Source organism: Anomaloglossus baeobatrachus, chromosome 6 (genome assembly GCF_048569485.1).
Source record: "Anomaloglossus baeobatrachus isolate aAnoBae1 chromosome 6, aAnoBae1.hap1, whole genome shotgun sequence".
Taxonomy (NCBI): Eukaryota; Metazoa; Chordata; class Amphibia; order Anura; family Aromobatidae; genus Anomaloglossus; species Anomaloglossus baeobatrachus.
Window position 1 is genome coordinate 201,244,649 of NC_134358.1, and position 25,179 is coordinate 201,269,827.

The window sequence follows — 25,179 nt, forward strand, 5'->3', positions numbered from 1 at the left end:
GTTCAGAAAGAAACTGCCTAAAAAATCTCCATCACATTCACACTCGAGCTTCACTTCTTAAGCCCATATTCTGCAACTTTGTTTTTGTTTTCTCTAGGGCAAAAAATTTACTGTATCAGTGCTTTTATGTCACAAGAATGAATTGAATTCTTACCCTTTAGTGCAAACAACAATAGACAGAGTGGTAACCTACTGGAAAACAAATAGACACCCCGTCCCTTTTGGGGATTCAGAGAGGTTCAGAAAGATGGAGCTGACGGTGAAGTGGTGGCAGATAAAAAGAGGCCGATGCAAGAAAGAATCCTGCGGTCATTTATTACCATGCCATCTTCATAGTGTGTGCTGAACCAAGGTGCAGTGTAATGATTCAGACAAATGATGTTAATAATAATAGCTGGCCCTTGGCAAAAGTAGAATACCTAGTACTGCAGCAAAGGAACTAATCAGATTCTTAAAAAAATGGTCTCAGAAGGACAGATTTTTATTTTTCTGCTGTTCTTCTGTCCAGGTTTTCCCCTTTGATTTGATGTCTTTAACAAAAACAAAGCGGTAAAAGAATTATTTTCTGAAAGGAGAGTGAGCAGAAAACATTCATTCTGAGCCTGTGCCTGAAAAGTCACTTTTATGTTTTCTACTACTGCCTTAAATTTAATTAAAAAAAACATTAAAGGAATTGGCAGGACCCCTGTGGAGTGTACCCCCCATGAATAAGTCTGCATGATAACTAGGTAGCCATGTTGTGACCCAGGCAGTATAAACAATAGTGCTACGTACTGATATGTGCAAGATGAAATGGTTACCTCTACTATGCCTTTTATATACATTTAGGGACCAATTCATTAATTCAAAAGAAGTAGAAAAACTCACCAGAAACAGCCATTACCCTACAAGGGTCAAATAGCAAATGCACTCGCAGGATGCAGCAGGCCCCCTATGATAAAGGAAGGGGCAACACAGGTGCAGAATACCAATGAGACCACCACTGTCAGCCTAGCATTTCATAGAGTTGGTGGTTGCTGGTATTAGACATGCACACAGATGAGGTTTACATAGGACGCCAGTCACACAGGTACATGTCATGCACAGTGTCTAGCTTACAGCCTATTAGTGACGCCCATACTATTAGATCAGGCGGGGTGCCCAGCAATATATAAATGCACCCCACAGGACAGACACCCCTAAGGGCCTGGCTGCATCCTGCAGAAAAATGTGTAATAAAAAATACCGTACAGCCAATACTGTTGACCGTGACTAAGGCTATGTGTCCACGGGAGAATGTTGCTGCGGATTTTTCTGCATGAAAATCCGCGGCTTTCCCGCAAAATCCGCACCTTTTCAAAGGTGCGGATTTGCCGAAGATTTACCGCGGATTTACCGCGGATTTTGGTGCGGATTTTTTTTTTTTATCCCAATTTTAAAGCCAAAATCTGGATCAAAATCCGCAACAATAATTGACATGTTGCAGATTTTTCCGGATCAAAATCCGCACCAAATCCGCCGCGGAAAAATCCGCAGCATGGGCACAGCATTTCCATAATGCCATAGAAATGGCTGGGAAGTGCCTCAGCTGCAGATTTTCGGGAAATCCGCGGCTTTTCCGCGAGAAATCCACGGCAAAATCCGCGCATTTTCTGCAGCGTGGACACATAGCCTAAAGCATGATTTCTTTTTTTTATAATAAACTGGGCTCAGTACAAAATTTTCTGAAAGGAGACACCCCCTTTAAAGTGTGGAACATTTTCCTACGTAATCGTTAAGGGGTTGTCCAGGCTTGGGGTTAAAGTCTGCAGTCATTCTATGTGACTACGACTTGTCAATCCTCACAGTGTGCGCTGTCAGGATTCTCTAATGCCGCGACGGGAGCGGATGATCATGTTACCACAAGTCAGCGATTTGCAAACTTCGGGCACATTCCAACAAACGTGTCCAGCATCATTCAGGTCAATTAAAGGGAATCTGTCACCAGGGTTTTGCTATCTGATCTGAGAGCTGCATATTGTTGACAGAGACCCTGATTGCAGCAATGTGTCACTTAGGCTGCTTTCACACTACGTTTTTTTAACATGCGTCCTGAATGTTTTTTTGCAGCAAAAGCAGATCCTGTTTTTGTAAAGAGAAACGCATGTGTTATTTTACAGGATCCTTTCACATGAAGTTTATGGGCGGGCATTGGAGTCATGTGATCGGGAGTGAGGGGAACTGAACGTGATAGTCTGGAAATGTACACACAGCTCAGGAGAGAGAGAGAGATCGAGAGAGAGATCACACCACACTGGCTCCTGGGCATGCTCAGTAGAGCAAACAGGATCCATCAGCACACCACCATTCACATGCGGTTGCATGCGGTACTGTCAGGATCCAGTGACATGCAGTATTTGGACGCAGGTAAAAAATGCTACAAGTAGCGTTTTTGAAGAAAGTTAAAATACTGCAAGTTGCTGGATCCTGACAAACGCACGCAACAGCATGTGAGCGCATGTGGATGCAAGTCCATTGCAAATGCATTGAATTTAGGCTGCTTTGACACTACGTTTTTTTAGCATGCGTCATAAATGTTTTTTTGCTGCAAAAGCGGATCCTGTTTTTGCAAAGAAAAACGCATGCAAACGCATGTGTTATTTTGCAGGATCCTGTCACTTTAAGTTTATGGGCGGGCATTGGAGTCATGTGATCGGGAGTAAGCGGAACTGAACGGGAAAGACTGGGAGCCGACATCTGACAGCTGCGGAGACTCGTAACCAAGGTAAACATCGGGTAACTTGCTTGGATACCTGATATATACCTTGGTTACGAGCGTCTGCAGCTGCTAGGAGCAGGGCTGTCTGCTCCCTGCACACGTAACCAAGGTAAACATCGGGTAACTAAGACTGCGGTTACCCGATATTTACCTTGGTTACGAGCATCCTCCGCTCTCAGGCGGGGGAGAGAGGAGAGAGAGGGAGGGGGAGAGAGGGAGGGGAAGAGAGAGACTGATCACGCGAGGCTGGTTTCTGGGCATGCTCAGTAGAGCAAGCAGGATCCTGTCTATCAGCATGCCAGCGTTCACATGCGTTTGCGTGCGGTTTAGTCAGGATCCAGCAATTTGCAGTATTTGGACGCAACTCAAAAACGCTACAAGTAGCGTTTTTGAAAAAAGTTAAAAAACTGCAAGTCGCTGGATCCTTACTATAACGCACACAAACTCAGGTGAACGCATGTTGACGCAAGTCCATTGCAAATGCATTAAAATGAAAATGCATTTGCACTGGATCCGTTTTTGCGTTAAAAAAACGTTCATGATGCATGTTAAAAAAACGTAGTGTGAAAGCAGCCTTAGGCTATGTGCGCACTTTGCGTCGTCCTACTTGCGTTTCAAAACGTAAGTTTTAGAACAATAATGTTTTTGCCTTTTTGGCTTTTTGCCACAACATGCATCCTAAACGCATCAGTTTGCCTAACGTTTCCGAAGCTCAGAACTTACGTTTACCAAGCGTTTATATATGTACTATCCTGCGTTTCCGAACCTAAAATCTTGCTGCGTTTGTCACATCTTAACTATTGGCAATAAAGTTGATTGTTGTTTTGGGTCTATTTAGAATAAAAAAAAGCCAAAATAGAGATCTACTGATGTCATTTCCGACTTTGATCATAAAGTCTGCTTCTCTGCTATTTTACTTCGTTTGGAATATGCCAAATACTTTACAGAATTTTCGTTTAAGGAGGTCGCAAAGGCATCGCTTATTACTAATTTTGATGCTATTAAATCGTAGACGAAGCCTACAGGTATTTGTTTTAATTTATTAAAATAATTTTTACCTAAATTCTAAAATATAACCCATAATATATTTATTTTAGTACCAACAGCAGCAGACGACAAGAGGAATGTGGGTACATCCCCTGTTACAGGATCGTGATGTCAAAGGGCATTTTGCTCTCTTATATGCGGATTTACGAAAGTATATTTTCATTTTTTTTTTTATTTTTTTTAATATTTTTTTTTTTTTTTACTCTTAAATTTTTAACATAATTAGAACAGTAAAATTAATTAATATTTCATATACCTTATTATACTCAGATTTGATGACAAATTCATAGCATTTTGCCGGCTCCCTCAACAAGGTTTTGATGAATTACTGACATTATTAAGACCGAAAATTACCCACGCTGACACATATATGCGTCAAGCAATATCTGCAGAACAGAGACTTCTTGTTACTTTGAGGTATATATTTTTGCTAAAAATTTGATTTGATAACAATATTAAATCACATATTTATCTCGCAAAAAATAAAATATTATTATTTGACATTACAGATTCCTGGCTACAGGTGAAAATTTCTCTTCACTACATTTACAATTCCGACTTGGCAAAAGCACAATTTCTGGAATAATTAAAGAAACATGTCAAGCAATATGGGAAACCCTACAACCTATTGTAATGCCTACCCCTACAGAAGAAAGTTTAATCCAGATTGCTGATGATTTTTCTAATATAGCAAATTTTCCAAATTGTATTGGAGCAATTGATGGCAAGCACATCAGAATCCAGCAGCCTCCACGTTCTGGCTCTAATTTTTTTAATTATAAAAAATTTTTTTCGATAAATTTAATGGCAGTTGCTGATTCAAAATATAATTTTATAGCAATTGATGTGGGTGCCCATGGAAGTACAGGTGATTCACGTGTACTGCGAAATTCGCAAATCGGAATACAATTAATTTATAACTCTGAAATCATACCTGCCCCTGCACCAATACCAGGCTCAGAAATTACTTTCCCTTATGTTTTTGTGGCAGATGAAGCTTTTCCACTTTTACCAAATCTCCTACGTCCATTTCCAAGACGAGGATTAGATGTTCCCCGCCGCATATTCAATTACAGATTGAGCCGGGCAAGGAGATATGTAGAATGCACATTTGGAATAATGAGTAGCCAATGGCGAATTCTACATACCCCAATCCAATTAAATGTATCAACAGTTGATTTTGTTATTAAAAGTTGTTGTGTTCTACATAATTTTTTGCGAAAATACAGATTTGAAATTAACGAGGAAGAAATACCATTAAACTTTCATCCTTGTCCTTCAATATCTGGTCGATTAAATAATTTAGGAGTATCAGTGAGAGATCAATTCACAGATTATTTCATGAGTGATGTTGGTGCCTTAACTTGGCAATACCGTGCAGTTGGTGCTGAACCGCAAAATAACAATTAAATGTTTCAAAAGTTTTTTTTTTTAAAGGGATGACATTTATTTTTTCAATATCATCAAACAAATGCACGAAAAAGCAAAGCCAACAAAGAGTATACTTTTTTTCCATTGTTGTATTAATAATAAGTATGGTTTATGTATTTTTGTTTGCAAAATACTAAACCAAAATCATCCTATCTTTAATTCAAATGAAAATGCTTTAACATCATAATTAAATTTACATTTTGCACATGCAATTTTTTTTTTTTAATTTTTGTTTTGAGAAAAAAACCTTTTTGCAAACAAATAAAAACAAAAATGACTAAATCATGGCTGTGAAAATAATTCATTTGTGTAAAAACCAGACATTTGTTCGTTTGGTCTATTTCTCACAATATTAGTTGTGTGATAATTCTCACTAATAGATTGAGAATATTCTTTGCTTTGTTTCATAGGGTTATAAGGTTGTATATTTTGGGCAGAATATGTATCCGGACATTCAGAATACAAACCAACTCTTTGTTTGTTTGTTTGGAAATGTGGTTGTGACTGAGTTAGAACTAATGGGTTGTTTTTCTGTTCAAATGTTTTTTCACAAAGATGAACTATTTCACCACCTGTTGGAAATTTACCTTCATCCTCAAAACAGGCCAATAAACCACAGATAGCAGTCATACATGCAGAGGTTTTTTTTTTTTCAGGTAATTTTCTTAAACGAAAAGCGACACTAATGGCAAAATTGTCAAACTCATCATCTTGGGTTGCTGATTTTAATATTTCAATAGTTTGATTTGTTAATTGATCTTGGTTTATTTCTTTATTGCTTGGAATATTTTTTTTTTTTCCTTTTGCTTTCTGATAACTCACAGGTTGGGGATCTTGATTTGTATTGGAAACAGATGGTTCCAATGATCTGGTTTCAACATCAGACTCCAGATGTGTTTGTTCGGTATTAATTTCTTCCTCAATGGCTGGTTGTATTTGTGCAGGATTGATATTATCTTGTGATCTATCCATGTTCTTTTTCGGAGCGATATTTCCGTCGGTCCTTTATTTTGTATTAAAAAATAAAAATAATATTTTTTTTAAATTAGTGCATTTTACTAAAAAATGTATTTTCAAAATTTTTGTTTTTGTTCTTCATTTAATATATATAAAATTTTGAAAAAAATTAACACTTACGGTCTTAAAACGCGGCCAGAACTTAAGAATTTCAAATCATTATAATAAATAAAATTTGGTTTAACTGGCGAGGATCCACTTTTACCAGGTTCAAATCTGATTTTATTGAATCTGTCACGGACTGATCTCCATCGCTTCCGTACATCATTTTCTATGTATTTAAAGAAAATTTAATTTAAAACTTTTTTTCTAAAATGTAACATATTTAATGAAGATTAGGATTCAAATTGCAATTAAACACATACCAATCTTAGTTTGGAGGCTTTTATTTGCCTCATGCCATTGGGGATATAATTCTTGACAGATCAATAACCAGCTTTCGTCACGTTTGTTTTTTTGCATGTACTCAGGCGACGTGGGATCCCATAAACATGGCATTGATTCAACCTTAAGTTAGCGAAAAAATTTAAAAATAAATATAATATTATTCTATTTGATATTTTAAAAATAAATATAATATCGTGTATATTATCAAAATCTTCCAATTTTAGGAGATTACACATTTAATATCATAAATAAATAAAACAACTTACCAGACTAATAAGTTTGGAGACATCCAATCTCAAGCGCTTATACCAAGTCATGTTGTATATTATAGTCTGCTTTGATGGAGCAACCACACAATGTTTCTGATCTGTGCAGCAAACTTGTTTGCACATGGATCAATTTATTGTTAAGCGGATGTGACGCAAAATTAACTATTTGGGTGGTCATTGGTGAATTTACATAGTTGTGTTCATGATTTTCAAAACGCAATTCATATGACTATGAAACGCATATGAGACGGATGAAATTTTGACAAAAGTTCATTTAGTACGTTTCTCATTGACTTCAATGTGATGAAAACGTAACTAAAAAGGCAAAAACAATTGACAGGGTCCTTTTCTGAACGCATGGTTTTTGACCAAACTTATGCAAATTTTGACATGCGTTTGTAAACGCAAAGTGTGTACAAGAATTCAAGATTTCTCATTGACTTTAATGGAAAATCAAAACGCATGCATTTGGGCACAAAAACGCTGCAGTTCAAAACTGACTCTAAAAGCAGCGGAAACGCAGGTGAAAACGCAAAGTGTGAACATAGCCTTAGGCTATGTCCGCACGTTGCTTTTTACCTGCTTTTTACCTGCTTTTTTGCTGCTTTTTCAACTGCAGCGTTTAATGGCACAATGGTTGTGTTCTGCTTTTCAAGCAAAGTCTATGGGAATTTGGGTTTCTTGTCCACACTGTGCAGTTCAAACTGCAGCCTTTTTGGTGCAGAACTTTGGTCAAAAACTCAGCTTTGCAGTGCAAAACCCAAATGGCAAAAACAACTGACATGTGAATTGTTTTTGCCATTTGGGTTTTGCACTGCAAAGCTGAGTTTTTGACCAAAGTTCTGCACCAAAAAGGCTGCAGTTTGAACTGCATAGTGCGGACAAGAAACCCAAATTCCCATAGACTTTGCTTGAATAGAAGAACACATCCATTTTGGCATTAAACAGCGCAGAAGAAAAAGCAGCAAAAAAGCAGGTAAAAAGCAGGTAAAAAGCAACGTGCGCACATACCCTTAAAAGGCATTTGTACTGGATCCGTTTTTGCATTAAAAAAACGTTCAGGACACATGTTAAAAAAAAAAAAAAAAGCAGCTTGCTGTCTTTTTGATAAATTTAGTGTTTTCTCTGCTATAGATCTAGCAGTTATTTGAATGTGTAGAGCAGGGTTATAATGGGGCAGACATATCACTGGTGTAGCCTTTGCAGTCACACAGGGGCCCAGGTTAAGGGGCCCATTTCTACCTCCAAAGCAGGTGGACTTGTGCATTATGATGAGCTCTTGGGCTGCAAGGGGCTCATGTATTGTTCTTGCATAGGGGCCCTTTTTTGTCTGTGTCCGCCAGCGAACGAGCTCATGCAGCTGCTGGACTACCTGGCAGCATGCCAAGTAGTCCTCTAATGATAATCTCCTCCTGATTAAACAGTTATTCTATAAAAGCTACACTGCGCAGCCCAGTAAGTGACACATCGCTGGAATCAGGATCTCTTTTCCTGCATCATGCTGCTGTCTAATTAGGTGACAAAAACCTGGTGACAGCGTCCCTTTAAGCGAGGTTGCACACGTCTAGTCGGCATGTGACCACATGAATGCAGATCGCACACTTCATGCCTGCCTCTCTTTGTGAGATATTATATTTTTTTTAAGGTGACCCTTATATTTATAGTTACATGTATCCCTGACATCTCACTTTAATAAACTGTTCCTTTTTTTTTCTGCAATTTGCCAATCTACTAAACAAGAATCACTTTATATATAATTGTCTGCCCGGGATCTGTAATGCAGAATACACAAAGTTAGCAGACGCTGTCCTCTGCGATGTGTGGCGCTGTTATCATGGCCCTGATCCATTACTCCATGATGTGAGAGAGCTGTCCCTGGTCTTGTAATTGTATCCTACAGCGAGCCGCTCTCCATAGCTCTTCTGACTTTCCTGTGAATTTTGCCTCTGACACTCTAAAGTAAACAAGATTGGAGTCTGTAGATTGTTAAATGTAAAACATATATTTTTATTGCTAAGCCATAAATAAGCCCTAGCTGCATGACATGCCAGCAACTTGCGCCCCACATTTATATGTACAATACAGAAATAGACGTTGTATCGTAATATATCACAGGGAGTTAAAAATGATGTTGGCATGTGGGAAGTTCACATCCACACTCCGGATTCTTTTGCTTGATTTGCTGTTTTCTTTCCCATATTTCTGAGCATACAGTTTGTATTGCCATTTAAAGCACAGGTTAAGTGTTGTTGCAGGCCATTATACATCATTAGAGTAAGTAATATTCAGCTGTGGAAGAAGGATGGAAGCTTTTCACTTGTAGCCACCTGGACATTTCATTTGTCATCTGGAACGCTACAGCAAAATTAGTTGTGGCAGTCTAGATGTAATTTATAGCATGGCACCCTGAAAATTAAGTAATGAATCACACCATTTTGGCTGATTAGAGTTAATACATTTTTCCTGATGACATATTTTGTAAAACAATGCAGTGTATTCAAAACTATGCCTATCAGATTGGATCATTTTTCATGGAAGTCCAAATACCAGGCTAAATACCAGGCTGCAGCAAATAAAAAAAGTCTGTAATTTAATCAGTGATGGAGAATAATCAGGCTTTCACATGTGTAATAATACTTTATCACCATGTACACAATCATTCAATAGAAAAGTTTTGTCAAAAGAGTTAGGAAACAAACTGCGAAAACGTATTATCCTGTAACTTACCAAACAACTGATGTGTAATATGGAAACTCAATCTCCAACCGATCGTCTCTCTGTGCCTCTGTGGCCTACCCTAGATTTTAGAACACTTGGAGAGTCACAGGTTAAGGAACACTGCAGTAGCATATATGCTAAGGGTATCTTTCATAGTCCTCATCATGGCTCCATTCTCTTTCTTAGTCCCCAGCATAACTTTAGTCACCTTCCGAGTACCCAGCATGAGTATATTCATCATCTCAATTCTCACTAGGGCTCCACTCTGCTTCTCAGTCCCCAACATGGCTCTACTATCCTTCTCAGTACCCGGCATGGCCACATTCATCTTCTTGATTCTTAGTAGGGCTTCAGTTTCCTTCTCAGTCTCTAGTATGGCTCTACTCTCCTCTTAGTACCTAGCATGACTACATTGATCTTCTCAATTCTCACTAGGATTCTATTCCTTTCAGTCCGCAGCATGGCTTTACTCACCTTCCCTGTACCCAGAATGGCCACATTCATCTTCTCAATTTTCACTCAGGGCTCCAGGCTCCTTCTTACTCTCTATCATGGCTCTACTTTCCTTCCTAGTACACAGTGTAAGTGGGTGTAAGGCTCGGCTGCCCCATACCTGTGTGCCTACTGTGTGTAAAATGTAATGTTTAAAGTTTCTGTTCTGGTGTAATGTGTTTAAGCGGCCACTAGGTGGCCACCATGAGTGAGCTGCTTCTCTGATACTCTCGGGCTAGAGGAAGTTAGTAAAGGAGAGGGGCTTAGTTTGAAAAAGAGTAGTTAGTAAGTCAGTTGGTGAGGAGAGTCCCTGAGGGAGAGAAACGGACTGCGTTTGTGAGAGGCGTGATGGAGGAAGGCCCCAATAACTTGAATTTGGTGTGAGCTTGTGGGTCAAATTCGGGTGCCGGACGCACAGTACAGCCCAGGTGGTGGCCATTCCCTGGCGGAGACCTAACAAAACCCCTGAATCAACGAAAGGTCAGTGGGCCATTGAGAGAGGAGTAGGTCCTGATTGACCGGAAAGACGGTTGAGTCTGCTGTGGATAGTGAAGCTGAAGGGCAGGAAGAGGAGCTTAGGGACCCCAATGGAAGCCCAAGTACCAGGGAAGCGGTCGACTAGAAAAATGTAGAAATTAAGAGTGGCTCCGGTGCTAGTGGCAATGACAGAAGAGGAAGACCGGAGCGTATGTCCAAAGGACGGTATTTATTAAGAAAGATGTCCCCTGTAACTAGAAAGTTATGTGCCCGCCGCTGGCGAGATGTTATAAGTAAACAGATGTTTTTGTTCAGAAGAGTCTGTGTCAGTGTGTGGTGTTTGAGGACACTGGGACCTGCTGCATCCGGCAGCTGGAAAGCGGTCCTGAAGATGCAACAAGCCCTGGCCTGCGGCCTTCAAGTAAGTGCCACGTACCACAAGTCCCAGCAACCCTTCCCCTGTACTAGAGGGGCGGACGCGATGCATAGAACTGTCCTAAGGCTGCGCTGCAGCAAGCCGGCAGTATCTGTCACAGCTACCACCGCACCCTGACGCCCATCTAACAACCAGTATGGCCACATAGTCTCGATTCTCACAAGTTTCTCTATTCTTCTTTTCAGTCCCCAGCATAGTGCTACACTCCTTCGCAGCAAAGCCACATTCAAGTTCTCAATTCTCACTTAGACTCCAGTTCCTTCCTAGTACCCAGCATGGCCATATTTGTCTTCTTGATTCTCACTAAGGCTTCAGTTTCCTTCTCAGTTCCTAGCATATATTGACCTTAGCAGTACTTAGCATAGCCCATCTTGGTTTTACTGTCCTTCCCTGTACCCAACTTCTTGATTGTCGCTAAGACTCCAGTTCCCTTATCAGTCCCCAACATGGCTCTACTCTCCTAGTACTCAGTATGGCTATATTCATCTTCTCTATTCTCACTAGCACTCCCATCTTTTTCTCAGTCCCCATCATAACTCTACTCATCTTTTCAGTTCCCAACATTGCTACATTCAGCTTGTCAGTTCTCACTAGGGCTCCATTTTGCTCAGTCCACAGCAAGAGCTCTTTTTCTCAGCCACCAGCATGGCACCACTTTCTTTCCGAGTTCTTAACATGGCTCTTTTCTCTTAGTTCCTTACCTTAGCTCCAATCTCTTTCTCAATCCACATCATAGTTTCACTCCCCCTTCTCAGTCCATTGCTTGGGTGTTTAGAGGGTGTTTCTCATTTCCTCTTTTACAGATGTGCTTCTTAGTTCTTGAACTATATGTTATCATTTTTTCGTATGGTAAATTATTGTTTCTTTGATGATCCTTCAAGATGTGACTGTCCAGTCCGCTGATTGATGATCATTAATATGAATGTGTTTTTAAAACAAAAGAAAATGCTATGGTACCTCAGAAAAGACTAAGTAAATTCAATACCGCTTGTCCCAGACACTTTGGGTTTGTTGTTCAGTTTTAGGCCCCATTCACATTGGTTCCAGTTTTACTCCTGTAGTACAGCTTCTACAGCTGAACTCTTGCTGTTCAGGTAATACATCGATAAAAATTTATGGTGCAGTTTGTGTTACATGAACTACATGTTGTCGTGATGATGTGGTCACCTGACTCAGACCTTTGACTACTGTTTCACCATTATTACTACTGGGGGCAGCGGTAATTATCCACACTGCGACATTAGACAACATGACAGAAATTATTAGAATCGTATTCAATAAAGAATGTCAGGGCTGATATCGAAAATCAGCAACTGCATCACATCTGAAGAAAGTAACACTGAACCATCTATCGGAAATAAGAAAAATTCCCTAATTTAGTGTTATCTAACATTTTTATATAATGCCGATTGAATCTTGCACAGCAGCCAGAGCCCTACTGGTAACCTGTGTCCCATCAACACACTCCACGTAATGTTATGACACCTTGTCGCTTACATCAATTTCACCCTCTATAGGAAATGGTAAGTAAGAGTCTGCTGATGGATATTCTAGGCAGCCCCTGAAAATGTCAGGATGCCACTCAGCTCTGCACCTGCCAAAGACCACTACTATGGTAATAAATTAAATTATTCCTTGTCAGGTTTTTTTTTCACTTCTGTCAATGAGAAGGATGGATCAGATTGAAAAAGCCTTATAGTTTATCTATTTGCTCATTTTTATAAGCTGTTTATGGGTAAAGAATATTTATGGTATGTATAGCAAATGATCGCAGCACTGTCATTGAGCCATACAGCCTTCTCATGTAATCATGGGGAAGGGGCGGACATAATGATTGGTGCAAGCTGTGCAGTCGCACAGGAGCCCAAGAGTAAAGGGGGCCCATGACCACCTCGAAAACAGGTGGAATTGTGAATTATGAGCTACTGAACTGCAAAGGGCCCATATACTGTTCTGGCACAGGGGCCTCTTCTGTCTGTCTAAGCCAGTGCTCTGACAAGTACCTTACAAAATATATTCTCTTAGAAGCAATGCTTTTAGGTGAGAATACCTCCCTCCAATGTGACATTGCTCAATTTAGGTTTTATTTTTGGAACCATAGACAATCTGACATGAAAAACCTAGGTGACTATTTACCTCTCACCTCTTATGGCTCAAAACAGGCCAGTATTTGTATTATGTGTGTGAGACAGTATAGTAAACTACCATCAATTTGGGATGAAAGAAGTCTAAAATGTACATAAGGAGCCATACGTTTTTAGAAGATGGGTCAACCTGAGACTCAGTCTCCTATATTGCATTAACTCTGCAGGTACATGGGATACAGCACAGGTCTGAGGTCTAGAGCAATATCTTCTGTGGCATCCAAAGAACATATATTGCATTGATCGCCCGTCATTCACATACTCTTCTACATAGTAGTTTTAACTCTTAGACCTTGGATGACAAGAAGCAAACATACTGCACAGGGCGCACAGTTAATTTTAGTTATGCTTTGCATCACTAAAAGGGATGGAAAAAACACGATTCTGAAGCCCCACTTTGCTCTGAAATATGTTATGCCTATTCCCGCTGGGGTATCTTGAGGACTGTGATAATTCACGTTGTTTATGTCAAGAAGAATAATGGCTGCCTCGCTTTTTTCCCTTTATATTGCCTAGACATACAAAATCTTTGAAAAGTTAATAAAAGACAAAGAGGAGAGGTTGGAGGTTAAATAAAACCTACAGCATTAGGTAGCGTTAGATTGTGTCCGTACATGATGTCATACATCACACCACCTAGCCAACCGTGTAATTCCTGGGAATTCATATTGCTTAGTTGCTGGGTGCAGCATTATAACATATAATAGAGGTATCTGTGGTGTCATTGAGGAAGATATATTTTGTGCTGCAGGAGACAGCTGAGTGGATACGTCTTTTCATTTGTAATGAGCGTAACTTAGGTGATTAAACCTAATAAATAGAATAAAACTGGCCATAGACATAACGGTTGAGTCAGCAGATTTCCCTATCTACTGCGGGGCTATAGGGTCTGGCAAGCAATGGTCCAATGTTGACATTTTTACCATAAAGGCCGCTTTACATGCAGCGACATCGCTAAAGCGATGTCGTTGGGGTCACGGAATTCGTGACGCACATCCAGCCGCTTTAGCGATGTCGTTGCATGTGACACCTATGTGTGATCGAAAATGGTTGCAAAATCATGCACAGTCGTTAATTGTTGACATGCTCCCCTATTCACAAAAATCGTTGCTGCTGCAGGTACGATGTTTTTCGTCGTTCCTGCGGCAGCACACATCGCTATGTGTGACACCGCAGGAACGAGGAACCTCATCTTACCTGCGGCCGCCGGCAATGCGGAAGGAAGGAGGTGGGCGGGATGTTACGTCCCGCTCATCTCCGCCCCTCCGCTTCAATTGGGTGGTCGCTTAGTGACGCCGAACAAACCGCCCCCTTAGAAAGGAGGCAGTTTGCCGGTCACAGCGACGTCGCTAGGCAGGTAAGTAGTGTGACGGGTCCGAGCGATTTTGTGCGCCACGGGCAGCAATTTGCCCGTGACGCACAAACGATGGGGGCGGGTACGCACGCTAGCGATCTCGCTAGCGAGATCGCAGCGTGTAAAGGGGTCTTAAGTATATGTGATTTCTCCAGGAATAAGTGTGCAGTTGGAAATCATATTCCCTTTTAAATTATTTTCTCGTTAGCTATGTTAAGGAGAACCTTCTAGCATGTTTATGCTATCCGTGAGAAAGTGAGTTTTCTGGGGGTCCAACCTCTGCCAAGGATAAGTGGCCAGAGATGAGTGAACCTGTTCGGTTTTCATTCAGCAATGTCAGATTCGGTACGAGCTCGGCTTACTGAACACTTTGCTCAAAAGGTGGCAATGTTCAGTAAGTGTTCGTTTTCCGAAAACCCACTCTTGGCCCCATCACAGCCATTTCAAGTATTGGTATGGCTGTGATTGGCTAGTGAAACTACTGTAAGAAAAAAAAAAAAAAGGAAGCAAAACGATTAAATCACAACATACTTACCGAATATCCCTGTGGCTATAACTGCTCCTGCGGCTGTACTTCCGGGACTGCTGATTATCCCTCATCCATATTCGGTGCTTTCCCCGCCCACTGGCATCTCTCATTAGCTGCAGTCAGAGCCCGCCCTCAGACAGTGTCTGTGATTGGTTGGAATCACTGACCCTGTCTGCGGGTCTGTTGGGTATAATATAAATAATTAAGTAAATTGGCGTAAGGTTCCACATCTATTGACACCAGCACAGATAAAGCCCACGGCTATAGGCTGCAATGACCAGCCCTGTGCTTATCTTGGCTGTGTATCAAAATAGGAGGAGCCACATGCGGCTTTTTTTTTTAATTTAAATAAATCATTTAAAACATGATGTGAGGTCCCCCCCAATTTTGATACATAGCCATGATAAAGCCCAACAAAAGGGGGATGGTATTATCAGGCTGCGGAGACCCATGATTATTGGCCCCCAGCCTAAAAATAGCAGCCTGAGGCCACCCAGTATTGCCGCATCCATTAGATTTGACAATCTTAGCGCTTTACCCAGCTCTTCCGGATTGCCCTGGTGCAGTAGCAATCACAGTAATAATGTCAACCCACTAAGCCCTAGATTAGTAATTGGAGGCATCTATGAGACCCCTCCCCCTTTACTAATCAGTAAGTGAAAGTAAATATACACAAGCAAAATAAAATAATATAATAACAAAAAACACCCTGTTTCACCCCTTTATTAACCCGCAAAAGACCCAGGTTGATATAATCCACACGAGGTCCCACAATGATTCCAACATTGCTACATTTGAAGACACAGTAAGCAGCCATAGAACAATGACTGCCTGCTTTGAGCTTCAGGCAGATACTGACCCTCAACGATCAGCAGTTATGTCACTAAGGTTAGTTGCGGCCACAGCTGGAAGTTCCGACAGCCCTCCACCTTTGACCGCAGGTAACCTGACCTCAGGGGACCTCATTTAACACTCACTGAGTTCACAGACCTGCATCTCCTGATAGAAAACTGCAGTTTTTTTGCCAAGAAATGAAGATTTGGTGTTAAACTTTTTACACCATATTCCTGCACCCAATCTACACCTCCTGGAAAACAGAATGCATCACTACCGCATGTGATTTTGTTTTTGTGACGAGGTGTAGATTGGGTGCAGGAATAGGGTGTAAAAATTTCAGCACCAAATTTGCACCTCCTGAAAGAACACTGCACACCCTGCATTTTTCCATCGCTTTGAACAACAGAATTGATTGAACCGTGTAGGCTTTAAGTCCCCTAAGGCAACTAGTAAAATCAATAAAAAAGAAAAAAAAAAGTTTTAAAAAATATTAAAAAATAAAAAAAACACAAGTTGAAATCACGCTCTTTTTGCCTCCTTGTAAATAAAACAATTACAAAAATAAATAAAAATACACATATTTGGTATCCCTGAGTTTAGAAATGCCCAATCTATCAAAATATAAAATAAATTTATCTAATTAGTACACGGCATAGCGAGAAAAAAATCAAAACGACAAAGTTATGTTTTTATGCTTGCCGCAACACTGCAATAAAATACAACAGGTGATCAAAAGATCACATCTTCCCAAACATGGTATAATTAAAAATGTCAGCTCAAGATGCAAAAAATAAGCCAGCACACAGCTCCAAGTCCCGAAATATGAGAAAACTACGGGTCTCAGAAAATGGCGACAAAATCGCAATTCTGTTTTTTGACAAACTTCTGATTTTTTTTTTACCACATAGGTAAAAGTAAAACTATACATGTTTGGTATCTACGAACTCGTACTGAGCTGGGGAATCATATTACCTGGTCAGTTTTACCATATAGAGAACATGATCAATGAAAAAAAAAAAACAATCGTGAAATTGCATTATTTTTTGCAATTTCACTGCATTTTGACTTATTCCCCATTTTCCAGTAGAATATGGGACAGAATGAACGGTGTCATTCAAAAATACAACTCATCCGGTAAAATACAAGCCCTCATATGGCTATATTGACGGAAAAAATAAAAAAGTCATGACTCTTGGAAGAATGGGAGGAAAAAACTAAAATGTAAAATCGCCGAGTCGTGAAGGGGTTACGACGTGGGTTCTAATTAGCGCACTTTATTTTCATCAGTGTCAGCCTCTTCCTGCTTTTATAAGAATATAACACAAAGGTAGTTGGAACTTTATTGGCTTTTTCTTCATGAAATACAACTTTCTATATATATCTCAGTAAAATTAAGTTGCTGTATTAGACATTTTTTCCCTAACCCACACAAAACAGATAAACTTGCAGCAAAGTGTGTAGCTAACAATACATTGTGAAAAGGCTGAATGGAATCCGGCTCTTTGTTCCCGCCCAGTAAAGAGAACATGATTTATTACTAGTCTTTAGTATTACTCCGTGGATCCTGTCGAAAAGTTTAAAAAGCTGATTAGATCTGAGATTAAACCTTAACTAATGTTGTTTTAAGTGGACGGCAATCTGTTATTGACAAGGAGCTTCCACGGCCTCTCGGCATCACACTGGATCCCTTGCTTTGCAATTTACAAAGATGACAAGAAAGGGTGGTTCATTTCTTAAGGTGGACGCTAGGTGACTGATTAGGCAGCTCGCTAACTGGAGTTCTTGCAAATTGCTCACATAAGAAACCTTGCAAGTTCTATGTACGAAAGCTCTAATCCCATGATTCATGAGCACAACACGGTAATAATTTAAAGACAATATTTTATTTATCCCACCCGGTTGTCAGCTGATACAAGACAAATTTCCATTGCTTTGGGTTGCTACGGTTGGCCACCTAATTGCTTCATAGGAAGTAAGTAGAATTGCTTATATAAGTGCACGGATTGTCTTTGGCAATGTCAAATCAAGGCATCAATCAGTCCATCTGGGTAAAATCACAAGCTGACTCCGATATTGCTAAATATTTATACTGTCAGATACACACAGACATCCAGATGAAAAGAGGCATTCATTAGAAATTCTCTAGCTTGTCAGTTTAAAGATGTAGATTAGAGCAAAACCTCCCACTACGGTTCTGTGAGTGCTCAGGAAAAGTCTATATTTAGTCATTGTGAGCAATAAATATCATCATATTGCCTCATTTAGGTAAATAGAGAATAAATATTGTCAAGGTTATGTAAACAGACCCCGGTTCTGAGTGTCTTACAAGGGTAAATCCTGGGATATTAATAGGAGGTTGGTAATATTCGCGGCATTTTTTTTTTCATTCTTATGCCATGCACTAAGCTCCAATTCTTCCTCGAAAATAGTTTTACCCAATTCTTCACATGTACTACAGATTATTTTAGGATGTTGTACTTATCAAGGCAAAATACAGTGGTGGAATATCATAGGCTGTGAATTATTGACTTTCTCTGTGGCCTTCATACACCGTACACTAAAGTGAACCCCACCAATGTCGGCGTGATTGGCTGACATTCTAACAGCTCTTCCCTGATAGATGATGATAGAAGAGAGTAAGGTCAGCTTGTTGGAAATCTTAAGGGATGATCATTTAGTTCTCACTAGCCATAAGAGGAGTCTGGGAGTGGCTCTCTTATAGGGAACACTGAAGCACCCTGCTGAGCTTCCCTTTTTATGGAGGTTTCATGAGTGGTGGCTTTTATTGAGCAGTCATCTGACTAACAGCAGTCTAATGTCTACAGAGGCCTTTAGATTTTAGGGCCTGACCATAATTAACGCTTTCCCAGATTAGGAGGTGAACTAACATCCTGGGAAGGAATCTGCAACTGTGGCAGGACTCCTGAGCCCCCTCTGCACATGGCAGATACCAGTTTTATTTTATAGATGGCATATGTCTCTATTAGCCACAGGCGGAGTCGAGTTTCAGCCACCGAAATTAAAGGGAACCTGTCACCAGATTTGGTGACAATAAGCTGCAGCCATCACCAGTGGGCTCTTATATACAGCATTCTAGAATGCTGTATATAATAGTCCAGGCTGCTGTGTAGAATGTAAAAAAAACATTTTCATAATACTTACCTAAGGGGAGATCCGGTCCGATGGGTGTCTCTGCTCTCCAGTCCAGCACCTCCTCTCTGTGGCAATTGCCATACACCTTCTTCTGAGGCCCGTGTGCATGATGCGTCCTGCATCATCTACACTGTCTGGCGTTGAGGTCCTGCGTAGGGGCACTATGATCTGCCATGCTCAGGGTAGATCAAAGTATTGTAGTGCGTATCCGTGGGTGGTCTTTATCCTTTCCTCTCACCTGCGCATTACAGTACTTTGATCTGAGTCCAAAGTACACTTGCGCAGGACCGTAAAGTCAGCCGGTGTGGATGATGTTGATGCATCATCCACAATAGGCAGGGCAGAGGGAGGATGGAGATCGCAGCAGAGAGGAGGCACCAGACCAGAGAGCAGTGACCCTCATTGGACCGGACCACCCCTTAGGTGAGAATTATAAAGGTGTTTAATAAGTTCTACAGAGCGGCCTGGGCTCTTATATACAGCGTTCTAGAAAGCTGTATATAAGAGCTCAGTGGTGGTGGCTGCAGCTTATAATCACCAAATCTTGTGACAGGTTCCCTTTAACTATTTAGGTGCTACTGTAAATCTTGACAGCAGCATTTAAATATAATTCTCACTGGTTACTCTGACACTCAGGAGTCTACTAAAGTTTCTTGTTGCTGTCATCTTGGTCTTCCTGTGAAGAGCGCCATAGGAGACCAAGATTTTCAATATATACTTCAATACTATAGTATAAGCTATCAAACAATCATAGCTGCAAGTCAATAAGGGGACTTAAAAATAATGTAAAAAATTGAAAAAAAGTTTTAAAAATGTAAAAAAGTTACAAAAATAAATTAAAATAACCCATCTTTTCCCCATTAAAGATAAGAAAAAAGAAAAAAAAACATACTTTTGGTATATGAATGCTCTTGAAAGTCCAAACTATTCAAATTAATTAACCCAATCAATAAATGCCATAAAGAGAAAAAAAAATCAAAATGCCAAATTTGTTTTACTAAATTTAATTTTGTTTGCATCACGTAGAAAAAAAATTGATGCAAGTTTGGTATCACTGTAATAAGACTGTTCAGAACAATCATTTTTCCAAACAAATTGAAATTTGTTAAAAAAACAAACCTTTTTTTTTCCACTATTCCATCCAACTTGACATTTTTTTCCCCCATTTTCCAACACATTAGATGGTAGACGCATCTACCATCGATAGATAGGATCTTTCAAAATGACAAGTCGTCCAAAACGGACAGACAAAACAACTATGTCGATGTGACGCCCTGGCCTATCAGGTCGCCACAAGGGTGCCGTGCAGTCTGCCCTTCTGCATGGTACCTGCTCCTCCTTGGTTACAGGTCTTGTCACTTTGGTGTTGCTACCAACAGGTGTACACAAATCCTGAGGAACACTCTGCACCACACCCACCAAACACCCATTGGGCAGCCTGAGGGGAATAGGGCCACCCAGATGGAGTGCTGGTAGAAGGAGGGCAGAAGTGTCAGTGCAGTTAGTGAGTTGTAGAGTTGGAGAGTGGAGGTGGGAGGAGAGACAGCGGTGACAGTCCAGGTCACGCTGTGGAGCTGGGCTCCTGTACCCGTCCCAGGTGCCAGACGTTGGCCTGGCCAGAAGGAGCTGGAAGCCCAGTCACAGGGGGTAGTGGCAGGGAGCACAGTGCTGCTACAGAGAGCAGGCCGGCTGCCTTGTGCTACAACCGGGCAGGGATCAGGGCACGACGGGGTACGCGGACCCTAGACTGGGAAGTAGCTTCATGCAGCCCAGTAATTCACCCGACGGGAACGGAATCTTCAGGAACCGTTCCCCACCCACTCCAGAATCAGGGTACTAGCGCAACGAGGAAGATAGGACTTTCCACAACCGTCCCGTGAACCCTGAGAGCAAGCTCACCCTGCTAGCCACGCAGGTGAGCGTGACCCAAAACGCTTCAAGTGTAAGGGATCCACACATAGGACACACAGTGCCAAGGGACAAGGCTTCAGGTCAACAAGCAACAACAAGAGGACACTGACCCAGCATGCCCGTACAAGGACCACAGAGTGCTCAAGAGTTTGGTTTACCTAGTGTCAGCGTCAGTGACTTTGGACTGTGTGAGTACACGTTACGCCCCTTGCGCCCGACTGGTTCCCCACGCCATCCATCACCGGGCCCCGGGACACCACTCCCCAGGGGGTTAACAACTTCAGCTGCCACGCATCCGTGTCCCCGGGCTCCCCAAACCGGCAGCGGTGGTCCCTCACGTTACCACACACCGTGGGTGGTGTCACGAACACTATCCAAAACAAACCTCCCTTTTTATTTCAAGAGGCTGCGCGACCCCATCTCGGGTCCAGAGACCCCTCGAGCCACTGCGGATCCGGATCCGAGCAGCCCGTCGGCTGTCGCGGGGGCGGCACACCCTCAAAACAAATAAATTATGGCTCTTGGAGGAAGGGGAGAAAAAAAATTAGAGGACAAAAACAAAAAATGTCCTGGTCCTTAATGATTTTAAGGGCGGTTGTTCAACCAGGACATTGCATTGAGTAAAGAACTGCAGCCAAGATTAGGGACGCAGACACTTGGTGAAGGCTGTGGGTTATGTAGATTCACCATGTCATGTTACTTCCAAATTTTCTTGATGGCCCACTAAAGATGTCTTGTTAATGATATGTGTCAGAGAGAAATGTTTAGATGCCATGCTTTTCTCAAGAAATTATACTGCTGTCTAGTATCTGGTATGCAGTAAACTACACTATTTTTTGGGGTGCTCAAATGAAACATAATTCACAGCAGTGCAGGTTTAACTTTACATCTATATTCCAATGTACTGAAAAATGTGCAACTATTCTGTTGCGTATTTGCTGAAAAAACACTGCTTTAAGCATAGCCTGCATTTTCTAAAATCTTGTGCACATACCGCAAAAATGTATTTGCTTCCTAAATTGACAAGAGGTGCAAGTTTCAAATCCGTAACATGAATAGATATGCCAGTGCCATCTTCCCCCTTGCAATTAAATGTATAAAATAGACAGCTTACTTCCAAATTTCCATAGTCATTTAAATTTTATCATAGAATCATAGAATGTTAGAGTTGGAAAGGACCTCCAGGGTAATCTGGTCCAACTCCCTGCTGAGTGCAGGATTCACTAAACCATCTCAGAAAGGTGTCTGTCCAGCCTCTGAAGACTTCATTGAAGGAGAACTCACCACCTCTCATGGCAGCCAGTTCCACTCATTGATCACCCTCACTGTCAAAAAGTTTTTTATAATATATAATCTGTATCTTCTCCCTTTCAGTTTGATCCAATTGTTTTTTGTGTTTCCATCTGCAACGGGAATAAGGATGATCCCTCCTTCTACGCTGGGACATTCCTTCAGATATTTGTAGACTTGGAGTGGCTGGCGGGGGAGCAGTACTACACCTTTATTATGGCAGCAGGTCTGATACAGTCAGGGCCAGAAATATTTGGACAGTGACACAAGTTTTGTTATTTTAGCTGTTTACAAAAACATGTTCAGAAATACAATTATATATATATAATATGGGCTGAAAGTGCACACTCCCAGCTGCAATATGAGAGTTTTCACATCCAAATCGGAGAAAGGGTTTAGGAATCATAGCTCTGTAATGCATAGCCTCCTCTTTTTAAAGGGACCAAAAGTAATTGGACAAGGGACTCTAAGGGCTGCAATTAACTCTGAAGGCGTCTCCCTCGTTAACCTGTAATCAATGAAGTAGTTAAAAGGTCTGGGGTTGATTACAGGTGTGTGGTTTTGCATTTGGAAGCTGTTGCTGTGACCAGACAACATGCGGTCTAAGGAACTCTCAATTGAGGTAAAGCAGAACATCCTGAGGCTGAAAAAAAAGAAAAAATCCATCAGAGAGATAGCAGACATGCTTGGAGTAGCAAAATCAACAGTCGGGTACATTCTGAGAAAAAAGGAATTGACTGGTGAGCTTGGGAACTCAAAAAGGCCTGGGCGTCCACGGATGACAACAGTGGTGGATGATCGCCGCATACTTTCTTTGGTGAAGAAAAACCCGTTCATAACATCAACTGAAGTCCAAAACACTCTCAGTGAAGTAGGTGTATCTGTCTCTAAGTCAACAGTAAAGAGAAGACTCCATGAAAGTAAATACAAAGGGTTCACATCTAGATGCAAACCATTCATCAATTCCAAAAATAGACAGGCCAGAGTTAAATTTGCTGAAAAACACCTCATGAAGCTAGCTCAGTTCTGGAAAAGTATTCTATGGACAGATGAGACAAAGATCAACCTGTACCAGAATGATGGGAAGAAAAAAGTTTGGAGAAGAAAGGGAACGGCACATGATCCAAGGCACACAACATCCTCTGTAAAACATGGTGGAGGCAACGTGATGGCATGGGCATGCATGGCTTTCAATGGCACTGGGTCACTTGTGTTTATTGATGACATAACAGCAGACAAGAGTAGCCGGATGAATTCTGAAGTGTACCGGGATATACTTTCAGCCCAGATTCAGCCAAATGCGCTTCATAGTACAGATGGACAATGACCCCAAGCATACAGCCAAAGCTACCCAGGAGTTCATGAGTGCAAAAAAGTGGAACATTCTGCAATGGCCATGTCAATCACCAGATCTTAACCCAATTGAGCATGCATTTCACTTGCTCAAATCCAGACTTAAGACGGAAAGACCCACAAACAAGCAAGACCTGAAGGCTGCGGCATTACTTTTGACCTCCTAAAATGTGGAGTGTTTGTAAAGAAATGTGTACAATTCCTACAATTTCTATCAGATATTTTTGTTCAAACCTTCAAATTAAACATTACAATCTGCACTTGAATTCTGTTGTAGAGGTTTCATTTCAAATCAAATGTGGTGGCATGCAGAGCCCAACTCGCGAAAATTGTGTCACTGTCCAAATATTTCTGGACCTAACTGTATGGGACATCTGAGCAGAGTGCCTTATGCCGCATATGGGCTCCCTATTTTTGTCATCGCATTAATTTTTACGTCCTCTAATAAAATTGCATCAGTTTTACTACTACTCCGGAAGCTGGATTTTTCTTTCTTCTATCTGAGCAGAGTGATGCAGTGGGCATTTTTGTATATGGGTTATACTTGGAATTTACTACTATAAGGTCATTCTTAAACTGCACTTTTGTCCTTAGTATTTTTGGTGATTTTTTGCAAACAAATTTGAGTCTTCTGTTTGCTATACCAGGACTTTATATGTGTAATAAGTCCTTATGATATAATGAATGTTATTTATGGTGTGGTGTCTGCTCCCTCAGCCATCATTTGGGTTATTCTGTTTTAAATTGTCTGTGTTTATGTTTTACTTGCCATCAATAAAGAAACTTTTTAATGAGTTTATAGTGGTTTGGGATATTTGGTTTAAACTGGTTAAGACTCATCTTAGCCTTCTTTTTTGCAAGGTAAACATTCCCAGATCCTTTAACTGTTCCTCGTAGAACAGATTGCACTCCACTCACCATTCTGGTCACTCTTCTCTGAACTTGCTCCAGTTTTTCAAAGTCTTTTTTAAAATGGGGTGCCCAGAACTGCACACCGTATTCCAGATGAGGTCTGAACAAAAAGGAATAGAGGAGGATAATTACTTTATGTGATCTAGACTCTATGCTTCTTTTAATACATAACTGTTTGGGTTTTTTTGCTGCTACATCACACTGTTGACTCTTTTTCAAACATGCTGTTGCTTAGTTCTATTCCTCCCATCCTGTAGATATTATTTTCGTTTTTCTTGCCTAGATGTACAACTTTAGATTTCTCCCTGTTAAATACCATTCTATTAGCTCACTGTTTCAGCTTATCTAGATTCTTCTGAATCCTTTCTCTGTCTTCTCTAGTGTTAGCTATCCCTCCTAGCTTGCATCCCCTGCAAAACCTCATTAGCCTACTGACAAATCATTTTTCTAGATCAGTTATAAAAATGTTGAACAACACTGGGACCAAGACACATCCTTGGGGTACCCCACTTGAAACACTCTTCCCATTGGATGTGCAACTATTTATAATCGCTTTTTAGTACGATCACTGAGCCAGGGATCCTCCTAACCATAGTCATGTTAATCATTTACTAGGTCATTTTTTCAATAAGGATTGTATGAGATACTTTATCAAAAGATTTCCTGAAGCTGAGATATACTATTT

The 25,179-nt window shown here is 40.8% G+C and overlaps 2 protein-coding genes across 2 annotated transcripts in view; one reads left to right on the forward strand and one right to left on the reverse strand.

Moving 5' to 3' along the window:
• Window positions 1-25,179, forward strand: part of ZNF407 (zinc finger protein 407) — a 678,079-nt gene that overhangs the window by 599,660 nt on the left and 53,240 nt on the right. The window lies entirely within an intron of this gene.
• LOC142243754 (uncharacterized) lies at window positions 5,498-6,936 on the reverse strand. Its single transcript, XM_075315959.1, has 4 exons — window positions 6,886-6,936; window positions 6,598-6,739; window positions 6,353-6,503; window positions 5,498-6,218 (listed from the first exon to the last, which is right to left on the reverse strand). Exons 1-4 carry the CDS (start codon window positions 6,934-6,936, stop codon window positions 5,498-5,500), a joined length of 1,065 nt encoding a protein of 354 aa, XP_075172074.1.